The following is a 15,851-nucleotide window of genomic DNA, read 5'->3' as shown; positions in this document are numbered from 1 at the left end:
GACTAAGAGAGATCAGTGCAATGGATATTGCTGAGAAGCTCACAGATTTGATATTTCCTCAAGGGCCTGCACATTCCCTAAGAACTGTTAAGGATTCACAAATCCAAAAAAAAAAATACAGAAAAGCGGTCCTTAGTTTGTATTAAACTTCGTGGAAAAGGCACAGGAAAAAGTCAAAGATTCACCCTAATTATGTTGACAGCATAAGAGGAAATGGAATTAAAATTACTTGTTTTAATTCTCAAAGATGCTTAGACAATGATGCATATACTTGACACAAGTCAGTGTACAAAAACTTAATTCTCAAACTTTAATCCCTTCCTCTCCGTTCCTGGGATGATACTGTACATGGACACAAGTGTAAGAATGAGGCTGGGTGATTCTCAAAACCAGAACAAGAGGAGACACAAGGGCATGAGAAAGAACTAAAAGAGAGTAAAAGGGGAATTAAGAATGCCACTGATTTTTAAGAAGACTTGTATTGGACCATCAGGTATTACTAGGGTATAAATGATAACAGTTATCTGTTCCATGTAGCTAAGTTCCACCTTTTGCAGGTGGTGCTTCTCCATACATCAGTAAATCAGAATCTCCATGTCTTTCATTGTGGGAAGTAAAATTAACGGAAAATGGTGGTAAAGTACTTTCTTGCCATGGACCCTTAGACCAGACAGTGACAATCAGAGCTACAAAGATGATCAGGGGACTGTGGATCTCTCGTATGAGGAAAGGCTGAGAGACCCGGATCTGTTTAACCTGGAGAAGACTGAGAGGGGATCTCATCAATGCCTATCAAGATCTGAAGTACAACTGCCAAGAAGATGGGGCCAGACTCTTTTCAGTGGTGTCCAGAGGCAATCTGGAACACAGGAAATTCCATATCAGCATGAAGGAACAACTTCTCCACTTTGAGGGTGGCAGAGCACTGGAACAGGCTGCCCAGAGAGGTTGTGGAGTCTCCTTCTCTGGAGACCCACCTGGAGGCATTTCTGTCCAGCCTGCTCTAGGCAATCCTGCTTTAGCAGGGGTGTTGGACTAGATGATCTCCAAAGGTCCCTTCTAACTCCTACAATTCTGTAATTCTGTAATTAAGTGAGCAAATAATAACAAATCAGAATAATTTAACTTGACTTTATAATACTTTAGTAGAGTGCTTGTTCAGAACTCTCTAGGAGAAGTATAATTTGTGTTTTATATTTGGAAAAATAAAACAAATCAACCAATCAGCACATAAAGCTTCAAACCATCAAAAAGTCCTGCTTCTAGTTAAAAGAAAAAGAATAATGTTCTCTTATCTGTCTCTCATCATAAGAATGCTACGGGCAAAGACTATTTTTCCTGCTTCTATTTTTCTCCCAGAAAATTTTGTCAGTTAGTTTCCAAAGTAGATAGTAAAAAAAAATAAAAATCAACACATATACTCTCTTACTTCAGGATCAGGGCTTTCAGCAAGCAATTTTTTCTTGGGCATGGCTTGGGCATTCAGATTAGTTTGGGATGATGGTGCTGGAAATGAAGACCATCCATTTCTAAAAGTTATTTTTCCTTCTGACGTATTAAGCTTATTGTCTTCTAAAGGACCACTTTTTCTCAAAATACTTCCTGGTTGAGGTAATGGTTTATAACAGCCATCTAATGAAAAAATGCTGATACTTGCAGTTAAAAATAAATATTATCGTTTCAGTTATGTCTATTTAAAGACATTTCAGTCTGGAGCACTATTTTGTCAAGCTAGATTCAGCCAACTATTTTCAGTTAAATGAGCTATTTAAATAATAGCTCATTAAAAAAACAGGTTGGGGGCTGACCTGCTGGAAAGCAGCTCTGTAGAGAGAGACCTTGGAGTCCTGGTGGACAATAAGTTCACCATGAGCCAGCAATACGCCCTTGTGGCCAAGAAAGCCAATGGCATCCTTGGGTGCATCAAGAAGAGTGTGGCCCTGGTGAGGCCGCATCTGTAGTACTGTGTCCAGTTCTGGGCTCCCCAGTTCAAGAAAGAGAGGGAAAGAGTCCAGTGGAGGACTACAAAGCTGATCAGGAGATTGGAGCACCTCTCTTATGAGGAAAGGCTGACAGACCTGGGTCTGTTTAGCCTGGAGAAGACCGAGAGGGGATCTCATCAATGCTTATAAATATCTAAACTATGAGTGTCAAGAAGATGGAGCCAGAGTCTTTTGAGTGGTGTCTGGCGATGGGATGAGGGGCAACAGACACAAGCTGGAACACAGGAACTTCCATCTCGACACAAGGAAAAACTTCTTCACTTTGAGGGTAACAGCACTAGAACAGGCCGTCCAGAGAGGTTGTGGAGTCTCCTCTGGAGATACTCAAAACCCACTTGGATGCGTTCCTGTCCAACCTGCTCTAGGCAATCCTGCTTTGACAGGGGGGCTGGACTAGGTGATCTCTGACGGTCCCTTGCAACCCCTACCATTCTGTGATTCTGTGCATAGCAGAACTTTCTTAATAGAGTGAGGCCATAGAGAGACAGCTATATAAAGAGTTACAGCCACTATTTTAAAAAGCTGAATGAAAGGTTTAAAGCTTCTAATATAATCTCTTGATAGACAATTTATTATCTGTGTATACATTGAAACGACACTCAAGAGTTTGTCCACAATTAGAGGGACAGAGTTTTCATAAATATAGAAGAACATATCTAATACAGCACAACTGTAACAAAAACTTTTTGCTATTCTGCTTGTCCCTTTACTTACTAGAGAAGATACAGAGGGAAGACTGCTTCTCTCCACATGGTGCAGAACAGAACAGCTTTGGTAGGAAAAGACATCATGAGAAATGCGGAAGAAGAGGAGGGCTTTCAGCATATTTCTAGCTTCTTTAGTGATGTCTCTTCCCTCCCTAAGGCAGTCACTGGGCAGCAGAACCACCATGCAACAGTTTCTTACAGATTCCTATCCTCTGGCTCCCCACCTTCCTCCTCTTTAGTAATCCAATCTTCTTCATGTTTGCTTCCCCCTGCCCTGCCATCAACAAGACCAAGCCATACGATGGCATCGTACCTGCCTTTTTCTTTACATATGCCAATGCACATAGAAATGTGTATCTAACTCTGCACATTGCCTTGGAAGCGTTTCTTATTAAGTCCTAGTTCGTGCACATGTATCGCAGGAACTGGGAGAGTCACCATGCCCATCCAGCATTCTCAGCAGCGTAAAGTTTGCTTCCCCCTGCCCTGCCATCAACAAGACCAAGCCATACGATGGCATTGTACCTGCCTTTTTCTTTACATATGCCGATCCCCATAGAAATGTGTATCTAACTCTGCACACTGCCATGGAAGCATTTCTTATTAAGTCCTAGTTCATGCACATCTATCGCAGGAAATGGGAGACTCACCATGCCCATCCAGCCTTCTCAGCTGCATAACGTCTAATTATATAATTAGTGTGAAGTTTAGAGAGCTTAGAGGTCACAACAATATTCCTACAAGTGCACTGAGAGTTTTTCCATGCAGTAAAACACAAGAAAAATCAAAGGAGCAGAAAAAGCTGATTAGTCTCTGCACAGTCACCTCCTCTGTTGGACAGGGATCAATTAATCTAGTATAAGAAAGTTTACATTGGTTGATCACTGAAGACAATATGCCAGTATCACTGCACTACTTAGATGCACATGAAGAAACCTGGCATACTGGCCAGGAAAGAGGCATCTGCAGTGCCCTGTTGCACATCCAAATGTTTAGCACTTTGGTGCCATCATGTGGAAGAAAAAAAGGAGCTGTATCCCTAATCATGCTCTACAAATTTCAAAGTTGTTATTTTCCATCACAGGTAACGACCAGCTAGAAATTTCTCTCCACATCAAACAGGACAAATTCTTCTCCTATCAGGAAGTAGATAAAAAATATGAACACTTTACATTTGTAAAAGCACATATAGTCAATTAGCAGAATTCCAAGTTCCACTTTCCATAGTAAAAATGAACTAGCTATTCTTATAATGAAACATTACAGCTTTTTGTTAACATGCCCACCTTCCTCCTCTTTAGTAATCCAATCTTCTTCATGTTTGCTTCCCCCTGCCCTGCCATCAACAAGACCAAGCCATACGATGGCATTGTACCTGCCTTTTTCTTTACATATGCCGATCCCCATAGAAATGTGTATCTAACTCTGCACACTGCCATGGAAGCATTTCTTATTAAGTCCTAGTTCATGCACATCTATCGCAGGAAATGGGAGACTCACCATGCCCATCCAGCCTTCTCAGCTGCATAACGTCTAATTATATAATTAGTGTGAAGTTTAGAGAGCTTAGAGGTCACAACAATATTCCTACAAGTGCACTGAGAGTTTTTCCATGCAGTAAAACACAAGAAAAATCAAAGGAGCAGAAAAAGCTGATTAGTCTCTGCACAGTCACCTCCTCTGTTGGACAGGGATCAATTAATCTAGTATAAGAAAGTTTACATTGGTTGATCACTGAAGACAATATGCCAGTATCACTGCACTACTTAGATGCACATGAAGAAACCTGGCATACTGGCCAGGAAAGAGGCATCTGCAGTGCCCTGTTGCACATCCAAATGTTTAGCACTTTGGTGCCATCATGTGGAAGAAAAAAAGGAGCTGTATCCCTAATCATGCTCTACAAATTTCAAAGTTGTTATTTTCCATCACAGGTAACGACCAGCTAGAAATTTCTCTCCACATCAAACAGGACAAATTCTTCTCCTATCAGGAAGTAGATAAAAAATATGAACACTTTACATTTGTAAAAGCACATATAGTCAATTAGCAGAATTCCAAGTTCCACTTTCCATAGTAAAAATGAACTAGCTATTCTTATAATGAAACATTACAGCTTTTTGTTAACATGTTTGACTACATCCAAAGTGTATCAGTATCTTCAAAGTAAAAGATCGTTTGAAGGCTTAACTCAGTAGTGATAAGCACTCTACCATTCACAAATGTTTTGGTTACAGCTCATTTTGTGACAATTTATTACGCTACAGCATGGTGAAGTCTCAGCATCACAACTTCAACGTTATAGTTGCAAACACTTTGGTCCAACTTCACTGGTGGCAGAGTAGGGATGGTCCAAGTTCCACTTTCCATAGTAAAAATGAAGTAACTATTCTTATAATGAAACATTAAAGTTTTTTGTTAACATATTTGACTACATCCAAAGTGTATCAGTATCTTCAAAGTAAAAGATCGTTTGAAGGCTTAACTCAGTAGTGATGAGCACTCTACCATTCACAAATGTTTTGGTTACAGCTCATTTTGTGACAATCTCTTACGCTACAGCATGGTGAAGTCTCAGCATCACAACTTCAACGTTATAGCTGTGAACACTGTGGTCCAACTTCACTGGTGATAGAGTAGGGATGCCTGTTTAAAGACCTTTCTATTAAAGGGTGCATGGATGCTGTGGACACTGCGTGAATATGTCGCTCTGTGCTATGCACACACAGAAGATGCAACTCTGTAGCCCCTGACCCCCTTCCATGCACTGTCTTCCATGGATAGAGAGCTGGACTTGAAGTACCCAAACAGCTGGCTTTCATCTCCTGAAAGGAAAAGGTAAATAGCACCTCCTGCTACTCAGCCCACACTGGTTCCGTTTATCCCCTGGCAGCTGGAGGTTATCAAAACAGGTATTTTTAGAAGAACATTGAATAAATTCCCTGCAAACCAAAGCAGCTGATACTTAACACAGAGCATAACCCAAACTGCAACACTTTAAAGTACTGTAATATGGCTAAGCAATGAAAGTAACAACTTTTCAAATTCAATTAACAAACAATTAACAAATGCTTAACAAACAATTCAAATGCTTTCTTTTCACCTGATACTGAAGCATTTCTTGCTTTGTGCACCCGTGGCCTTGGTATAGGTGTGCTTTCCTCTTTATTTCTTTTTTTCTGCAGTTCACAAATAGGCAAGTCACTACAGCGGTCACTTTCACTATTATCTTCTTCAGCAGCTGAACGCTCTTCGTTATTTTCTCTGTCATTACCCTCATTTTGACTTTTCAAACATTCTTCATCTTTTCTGTCATCCTGTATGTTTCCACTTTCTAAAAGCATTACCTGCTGAAGCTTCTTTTCATGAAAGGATAGAGTCAAGTCATCAGCAGCTTCGTTTTCCAAATCTGCTGCTTTTTGTGAAGCATCATCATCATCTGAGAGAGGACTCTCAACAGCAACCGATTTCTTAGTGCTTTCAGCACCTGAATTACTTCCATTAAGTTCTTCCCCAACACCTGAAAATAGCACATTATCAACTTCCATTTGAGACAAGTGGAAAAAAATGGGACACAGAAACTAAGCCTTCTATAATTTAACAATATCTTTCACATAACACTCTCCTGACTTACATCTCTGAGCATTTATCTTTCTGCACTTCTGATCTCTGCAAAGCCACCAAACTAGATCCTTATTCTACTTCCTTTCCTGTCATCTGTTTCCATGGACCCCAACTGAAGAAAATACTTCAAATATTCACTGGTTAATTCTTAACTGTCATGCAATTTAAATACCTTCCAAAAAAAAAAAAAAAAAAGTCTCCAATTCCATAAGAAGTGGAAGCAAGTCAACAAAGCTAGGCATGTTTGGTTACCAGAATCCATCTTCCCCTTCTATTCTCTTCATTTCTGCCAAACTAGATCCTTATTCTACTTCCTTTCCCGTCATCTGTTTCCATGGCCCCCAACTGAAGAAAATACTTCAAATTCTTAATTCTTACCTGTCATACAGTTTAAATACCTTCTAAAAAAAATGTCTCCAATGCCATAAGAAGTGGAAGCAAGTCAACAACAACAAAGTTAGGCATGTTTGGTTACCAGAATCCATCCTCCCCTTCTATTCTCTTTACTTCTCTCCCATCTGAACTCCACACAAAGATACTCAAAGCAGGTATCTGCTTCAATGCTAAGGTCCACATGTTAAACAAAAATATTTTTTATCTTCCTGCAGTCTGTTACCTCTAACTGACTTTATTTCAGCGTTCAAAAGCTTGTGAAAGATGACAAAAGAATGTCCTGATAGTTGAGTAACGTATTTAACGTAGGACAAGATTTTTTGTAAATGTTTTGATTGTTTTTCTAAATCTTGTCAGCAAAGGGAAATCAAAACATCCTGAGAACTTCTAAAAGATGTTTCAGATGTAAAAGAAAAACAGGACACAGAGGAAGTCCTTTAAAAAAACCCACCATTATAATACTTAACATGCAGCACCATACCAGGAGGAAGAAAATCCATTAGACTAATCGTAATCATTATCAAATATCAAATGCATCCTGGCACAAGAAAAACAGCCAGATCAAACCTGTTTCTGGTTTGTGTACAGTGCCAGGCAAGGGTGTTCTGCAGTGTGTCCTGCAGCCCTTATTTGCCGATTGTCCCGACTGGGAAAACAGCAAGAAAACAGCAAGACAACAAATGGCTTTTTCTCTGACCATGTCCACTTTCATTCACAGTACTGTGCGCTACTGTCTCATCCAGGTGTAAAGTAAACAATAGAGCTAAGGAGTAAAATTGGCCATCACAACTGTAGGGAACAGCACAGACTGCACCTGGTCCAGCAGGCTGGCACCACCACTGATTTCACTGGGAATTCTGCTCCTAACTTGGAAGAGGAGGACTAAGTGATTTAGAAATTCTTAAAATATGAAATCTTGGAACATTAAATAATATTGACTCACAAAGATTCTCCATGGTCTAGTAATGAGCTAAGAAAGGGAAGACCATGAGGAAAAATATTTAATTCTGTCTTACCGTTTAACATGCCATCTTCGTCACTTTCAAAGTCATCTGAGTACTCAGCTGCTTCTTCTCTTGCTGCAGAAGCAGAACTTGCTTCTTGTAACTCATCCTGAAATGGTTTCACAAATAGATTTACACTGAAGGGAAGATTCACTGCTTCAAGTTCAGCACTAATTCCACCCTCCCACACATACATATAAGTAAAACTGAGCACGTTTAACTGAAAATTATTGTGAAGGATAAGTAAAATACAGTGCATTCACTTTATTATCATTCAACCAATTTTTCTGTGTTAAAAAAAACCCTCCATGTATAAATTTATATTTCATCTTCATAAGGAACAGATCTTGCAGATTTTCACTGAATTTTTAGAGTTGGAAGGGCCCATAGATATCATCTAGTCCAACTCCCACATCTCTCTTCCATTTTTGGCAATTACTGACCTTGTATTATCATGTGACACTTTTTCTGCCTTTCACATGTTTTGATCGGCCAGAGTACAACCAAACGGTCCGCATAGTCCTGCCTGGCAGAGTGGGCGAGCGGGGACCTGTGACCTCCCCACTGACTGCCAGAAACTGACGCAGGCAACAGGTCCCAAACCAAGGATGAACTTCACATGAGCCACTGCTGGTATTTTGGAGTCTCTAGTGCAGGGCATCACGGACACAGCGTGCTTACATGGGTTCTGAAAGCAACTGGCCTTATTTATAGATTACAGATACATTAGGAAATACAGCAGCATCTCCAGACTGGCAGACCCCGAGGCACAAACCAGCGAAGGCTGGAGAGCAGGTTGTTTGACGTGGATCTCACCCTGCTCCTGAGGCACCTGCTGTTGGCCACTGCCGGTCCTCCAGCCACAGCCATCTCTGCAGGACCAACAGCCACAGGGGCGGCCTTAGAGCCATTGCTCCAGCCACAGCCACCTCTGCAGGACCAATAGCCACAGGGGCGGCCTCAGACCCATCGCTCCCCAGGTGATGTGCGGGGAGCGGCTTCTGGCAGGAAACCTGCTTCCCCGCTTTCATTTTGACACCCAATCGGCTTTTTTTTTTTTTTTTTTTTTTTTGCCGCCGGCCCCCGCCCCGGCCCTCACAGATCCCCGGCAGCCCCGGCCCCGCCCGTCGCCTGGCAACGCCGCGACGCAGGAGGGCGGCCCGGCGGAGCGGCTCCGCCTTCAGGCCTTGTGGCGGCGGCCCCCGCAGCCCCCCGAGGCTGAGCCTTACAGCGCCGCTCAGACAGGACCTCGAGGCCCCCCGTGTTCCGTAACCGCCCGCCGAGGCGTAGGGAACCGGCACAGGGGACCGGTGGCTGGAGGGAGGTGACCCTGCCCCTCTGCCCCGCTCTGGGGAGACCCCGCCTGCAGTGCTGTGACCGGGCCTGGAGCCCTCAGCACAGGAAGGACGTGGACCTGTTGGAACATGATGAGAGGGCTGGAGCCCCTCTGCTGTGAGGGCAGGCTGAGAGAGCTGGGGTTGTCCAGCCTGGAGAAGAGAAGGCTCCGGGGAGCCCTTATAGGAGCCTTTCAATATCTGACGGGAGCCTACGGGAGAGCCAGAGAGGGACTCTTTGTCAGGAAGTGTAGTGACAGGACAAGGGGCAACGGTTTTAAATTGGAAGAGGGGAGATTTAGATTAGATACTAGAAAGAAAATCTTTATCATGAGGTGGTGAGACACTGGAACAGGTTGCCCAGAGAAGCTGTGGATGCCCCATCCCTGGCAGTGTTCAAGGCCAGGCTGGATGGGGCTTTGAGCAACCTGGTCTGGTGGGAGGTGTCCCTGCCCAGGGCAGGGGGGTTGGAGCCTAAACCATTCTATGATTATCTGTGTGTCAAAATTGGCACCTTCTGCCAGTGCTGAGCAACTTTCTTACCTGGGCCAAAGTCAGACTTCACCCAGCTGCATAAGCCAGCTGAAAGTCCCTGCCCATGGCAGGGGGGTTGGACCCTAAACCATTCTATGATCTGTGTGTCAAAATTGGCGCCTTCTGTCAGTGCTGAGCAACTTTCTTACCCGGGCCAAAGTCAGACTTCACACAGCTGCAGAAGCCAGCTGAAGTACTGAATTTTTAGAGTTGGAAGGGACCATAAAGATCATCTAGTCCAACTCCCCTGCTGAAGCAGGATTGCCTAGAGCTAGAGCATGTTACTCAGGACTGCATCCAGGCGGGTCTTGAAAATCTCCAAAGAAGGGGACTCCACGACCCCCTGGGCAGCCTGTTCCAGGGCTCTGTCACCCTGACCTGAAGTTTTTTCTCATATTTCAGTGGAACCTCTTATGTTCCAACTCGTGCCCGTTGCCCCTCGTCCTCTCACTGGCAACCACTGAAACTTATGCCCGTATCCTTCGTATAAGCCACACAGCTGTTACCACAAGATGTATGTACATGGATGTCACTCAGCACATGCCATCACAGTAGGAGACAGGAGTGACACAGGTTCATCAACCCTGCTCTTATGGTCAGATAATTGTCCAAAACTTCTTATTTAGGATTTAAGCACTGTCGTGAACATCACTTTCCATAATATCTCATAGCACCTATGCATTAACCCGAATGAAATTTTAGAGGTGAAGGAATGACAGTGGCGTAAAAGTAAATTGCCTGGTGTTTATATCTCCTAATGCTGCAGTTATTTCACCTGGCAAACACCAACCCCCAGCTGACCAAGCACCATGCCAAGCAGCACACATACTGTCCTAGACAGTTCTAGGACAGCTGGGTGTCCTAGAGGCCATCTGTCCACTGTATGACCAGTGATGGAGGCAACCAAACCTCTGGGAACGTTGATCTCATGCATCAAAAGAAAACTGTCAAATTTCAAGACCGTGTACAGATATGGAAAACCTCTGTTCTTCCTCCAGTTTAAATGCTTGTGATTGCTACTTTTCTAAAACAAAATTAGTGCTTCGGTTGTCTTAGTGATAATAAAGAACTTCTGACACTCTCTGTACTGGCATTATATTTGCAGATACTAATCTTCCCCAAAATACATTACAGTTTTACATTTTTTGCAGAAGAAAATCTCTCGGACAGAAACAGGGAGAGAATATGTAGGACAGAGCCCAAAGCCTGAGGACTTGTTTGCCTCGTGTTTATTTATGTAGAGTTACATTCTAAAAGCAGTGTAGTTATGCAAAGGCCACAACACACCTGGGGGAAAGAGGCCCCAAGTTCTAATGAGTAACTTTGGGTTTAAACTAACAATTTATTGTGAATGATTATTGATATTTATGTGTCATCTATGAGCAGCTCCTTGCTTTATTTACCTATATTTTTTAACAACCAAATAATGCTAGATCTGCTGATAATTCATGCTATTTGTTGAGAGTTATGCTTGATGCACAATTTTTTTTTTCTATTGTATTCACATATAAAAGCCTTAAATGTGAAGATGTGCTATGAAAACTGTCAAATTTCAAGACCGTGTACAGATATGGAAAACCTCTGTTCTTCCTCCAGTTTAAATGCTTGTGATCGCTACTTTTCTAAAATAAAATTAGTGCTTCGGTTGTCTTAGTGATAATAAAGAACTTCTGACACTCTCTGTACTGGCGTTATATTTGCAGATACTAATCTTCCCCAAAATACATTACAGTTTTACATTTTTTGCAGAAACAGGGAGAGAATATGTAGGACAGAGCCCAAAGCCTGAGGACTTGTTTGCCTCGTGTTTATTTATGTAGAGTTACATTCTAAAAGCAGTGCAGTTACGCAAAGGCCACAACACACCTGGGGGAAAGAGGCCCCAAGTTCTAATGAGTAACTTTGGGTTTAAACTAACAATTTATTGTGAATGATTATTGATATTTATGTGTCATCTATGAGCAGCTCCTTGCTTTATTTACCTATATTTTTTAACAACCAAATAATGCTAGATCTGCTGATAATTCATGCTATTTGTTGAGAGTTATGCTTGATGCACAATTTTTTTTTTCTATTGTATTCACATATAAAAGCCTTAAATGTGAAGATGTGCTATTCCGTCTCTCTGTAGAATGTGAACTTGGACATACTTGTTTGGAATTTAAAAAGTAGTAAAGACAAGTTGTAGGTATTCTTTCTCGGTAATAACATTAGCAATTCCTGTTGAAGGCTAAATTATGTCCATGTTACAAACATTTGAGACGCCTATTTTATTAAATTCCAGAAGATGGCAGCAAAATATTTTGAAATTTTAAAACTGTTTCTTTTTTTTTGTAATGTCCACTTTTTTCTAGCTTCTTTTACCTTGCCACTGATGTACTTGGACATACTTGTTTGGAATTTAAAAAGTAGTAAAGACAAGATGTAGGTATTCTTTCTCGGAAATAACATTAGCAATTCCTGTTGAAGGCTAAATTATGTCCATGTTACAAAGATTTGAGATGGCTATTTTATTAAATTCCAGAAGATGGCAGCAAAATATTTTGAAATTTTAAAACTGTTTCATTTTTTTTTTTAATGTCCACTTTATTCTAGCTTCTTTTACATTGCCACTGATGTACTCGGGATTTTTTGAAAGACGTATTCATTTAGATCAAATTCCCAGCCTTGCATACACTATATAGAAGGACAAAGATTTGGTTTCAATTATTATGTTGTCTACATGAGTCACACAATGCAGCCTAATATCACCTGTATTATTAAATATTCAATGCACTGAGTCACTAGGATATAGAAAAAAAAATCAATACTGTCAGCACTGAAGAATTCAAAATGTGTGAAGATGATTTTATCAAAATATATGAACATCAGGTTTGCATCTTCTAGTCTTGCCTCAGCCAAAAATCCCATAAAAACCCACTCAGGTGAATGGGACTTATGCCTAAATACGAATGCAGGGCTCTGAATATAAATATAGAGGTTTTTTGTAGCCTTGCTTAGCAAAAAAAAAAAGTATGGAAGCTTATTGAAAAAAAAGGGGAAGATTTTATGGCATGAAAATGAGCATTAATATCTGCTTTTTAATAATAACTGGTGCATATATCACAAGTATGAACTGGGCAAGGAAATGTACATGCTCTTTCTCTCTCAAGTATACATGGAGCATTGGGAAAAACACTCTAAATAATCCCAGTAATCATATTAATTCGGCTAAAATAAACTTAGAGGTAACATTTAATTCTGCTGCCCAAACACATGTTAATCTCTGCCTTGCCCAGAAGCTTAAAAAAAAAAGCTTTTTAAAATGAGCATCATGATGCAGTGTGATTTCAATCTGCATGAAGGACATTACACTCAGAAAGCAGTCAGGTATGATGAGTTTTTCACATGCCTGGCTTATATGCCTATAAACAACTTCCAGAAGTGTTTATTTATTCATGTGGCTACAGTTTGTAAGACTGGATTCAGGATTTCCTCTGAACAAATGACACACAAATTGAAACTTCTACCATCGTGTACTGTAAGTCATCTTAAGTCAAAATATATAAACACCCTTATTGGTGAGAAATGGTATTCTGCTTGCTTTGGTGTTCCTTCCCAAAGGTGAAAGTTGTACTTGAGAGGAGACTTAGTGGCGTGACAAAATGCCCAAGTTGATGTATGTTCCTTTAGAAAGTGATTTTTGGTGTTGGTTGCAGGGGTCTCAGCTCATAAATGCCTCCATGGGAAGTAGACATCTAGCCCGGAGAGCATCTGGCTCTTGGATTTTGCATATGTATTGGTTTAGCAGAGTAACATAGTCAACAGGTCAAGTAGCTTCTTCAGTTTTAAACAACAATGAGATCTTTTACCTTGTGGGTCACTCTCCCAGACATCTTTCAGCACAAACATTAAAAATTCATCTTCCCCTTTTCCTCCCGGTTCACATGAAATAATCTATTACATTTTGCAGGGCTATGAAAAATGAATCTGCCAAAATACAATATTCTTATTTTGCTTGTCTGGAAGTAAGACCAGAAATACAATCAACCTGATGCCTTTAGGGCTAGATGTGCTGGGAAGTCACATGCCCTCGCTGCAGGACATCCAGTATCGACGCGTCTGAGCTGGGCTTGACCTGTGCTGTCTCAGATGGTGAGAGCAGCCTCATTGCGTTGGGAAAGCATCCAGCACAGTCTAAGCACAGAAGTGGGTTCCTCCATGAGTTTGCAGCCCGCAGTGTGTGCTGTCCCACCTCAGCCACTCGGAGGCCCAAAGGTGCCCGAACCAGCTTCAAATTCCTCTGTAGTAGCTGCAAAACCAGCCACCCACCACTGCAGAGAAATGCACAATTGTACTTCAGCCTTTTGTTCTCACCTGCAAAACCAGCCACCCACCACTGCAGAGAAATACGCAATTGTACTTCAGCCTTTTGTTCTCCTCACCTATATTATTTTGAGTAAATGTCATTCTTTCTCAGAGAACAATCTGTTCAAACCATGACATTGCCAGTCTAACTGGGAAGGATTTGACAACTCACCTTAATTAACTTAATTCAGATTGGCAGTCCTCTACCAGTATCCCTGGATTATTCCACAGCTGCTCCTGAAAGAGCTGTAGGACTTGCATTGCTCCTTCTAAAAATATCTTTTTGTACCTTTCAGTCACTTCTAGGAACAGCTTTAGGTATATTTCTCGATATTTTTTTTTCTAAGCAGAAAACGATGGCTAAACTAATGCTCTGATTGAACAGCTAGGTGGATACGAGTAAGGAAATTTGAAATCTGAGAATGCTAATGTGTCCTTCCCCCCTTTCCCTTTGCATTTGCACTATGACATAGTCTTTAATTAGGTGACTTACTTAATTTAAATATTTTTAAACTAAGAAGAAGAACTGAGATTAACTAAAAGAAGTTGTGGATGCCCCATCCCTAGCATTGTTCAAGGCTTTGAGCAACCTGGTCTGGTGGGAGGTGTCCCTGCCCATGGCAGGGGGGTTGGAACTCTGTGATCTTTAAGGTCCATTGCAACCCAAACCCAAAGCATTCTATGCTTCTATGATTTATTTACATAACAACCCCCTTTTTTCAGGATAAAAAATATATATTTCTTCATTTGTATTTTTCTTAAAAGAAACTGTCATTATTCAGTGATTAACACAGCAGCTTGGTCCCTGCCACATAGAAGAAAGGGGTTATATTCCAATAGATCACAAAAGATCTATGTTTTTAACCACATCTGGGACCATGAGAAACAAGAGCTGTCAGACTGAATCGTCAGTTTAAAATTTAGCTTGACCTTTTCTTCATCATTCATTCCTGTAGAAAGTCTAATGTTATGAAAACAAAATATTTCTTGTTTTATTGGAAGTCTATTCAGTGGTTTCCTACCATGTTTCCAGAAGAGATCAGCTAAGATCATGATAGTGCATTTTTAATGCATTGAACATAGTAATATCCATAAAATGTGCTGTCATGGAGATCAGGTAGAAATCCATGTTGTCATCAAAGTCATCCTCTCATTTTTACAGCTTGATCCTGATTTGTAAGTAGTTAAAGAAGATGCTGTCAGAATGAGAAGGTGTGCAAACTTCACTTCACAGGTTCTTGCTCTTGGGTGTATTCAAAGGAAATTTAGCTTGACCTTTTCTTCATCATTCATTCCTGTAGAAAGTCTAATGTTATGAAAACAAAATATTTCTTATTTTATTGGAACTCTATTCAGTGGTTTCCTACCGTGTTTCCAGAAGAGATCAGCTAAGTTCATGATAGTGCATTTTTAATGCATTGAACATAATAATATCCATAAAATGTGCTGTCATGGAGATCAGGTAGAAATCCATGTTGTCATCAAAGCATCCTCTCATTTTTACAGCTTGATCCTGATTTGTAAGTAGTTAAAGAAGATGCTGTCAGAATGAGAAGGTGTGCAAACTTCACTTTGTAGGTTCTTGCTCTTTGGAGTATTCAAGGGACCTTGAATTTGATAGACTCAATATATACAGCAATAAACATAGATGTTGAAGGAACAGACAGCAAAACTGGGGCAAAAGAAAGGGCTGATTAAGATGAATAAATTCACAACAATTTAATTTATGTAGCAGTTTATGAAGAATACGTGTATTCTTGGCTGGTTAATTTATTCCTGAACATTAGACTTAGAAGCAGCAGATGGAGGTAGATATCCAAAAGAAAGGAAAAAAAAAAAAGTAAAAAAAAAAAAGGTTAAAAAAAAAAAACCCCTCATTTTTTTTTTTAAATTTTTTTTAAATTG

At 40.8% G+C, this 15,851-nt stretch overlaps 1 protein-coding gene across 1 annotated transcript in view; it reads right to left on the bottom strand.

Annotated features, from left to right (window-relative positions):
* Positions 1 to 5,760: 5,760 nt before the first annotated feature.
* Positions 5,761 to 15,851, bottom strand: part of LOC106888638 (microtubule-associated protein 9-like) — a 44,042-nt gene continuing 33,951 nt past the window's right edge. The window contains exons 3-4 of the mRNA XM_014943017.1: positions 7,744 to 7,840; positions 5,761 to 6,230 (exon numbers count right to left, since the gene is read on the bottom strand). Of these exons, the coding sequence (XP_014798503.1) occupies positions 5,761 to 6,230; positions 7,744 to 7,840 (567 nt within the window). The remainder of the gene's footprint in view (positions 6,231 to 7,743; positions 7,841 to 15,851) is intronic.

The sequence above is a fragment of the Calidris pugnax genome, unplaced genomic scaffold (assembly GCF_001431845.1).
Source record: "Calidris pugnax isolate Ruff unplaced genomic scaffold, ASM143184v1 scaffold15, whole genome shotgun sequence".
NCBI classification, from domain to species: domain Eukaryota; kingdom Metazoa; phylum Chordata; class Aves; order Charadriiformes; family Scolopacidae; genus Calidris; species Calidris pugnax.
This window is presented reverse-complemented; position numbering and strand designations above follow the sequence as displayed.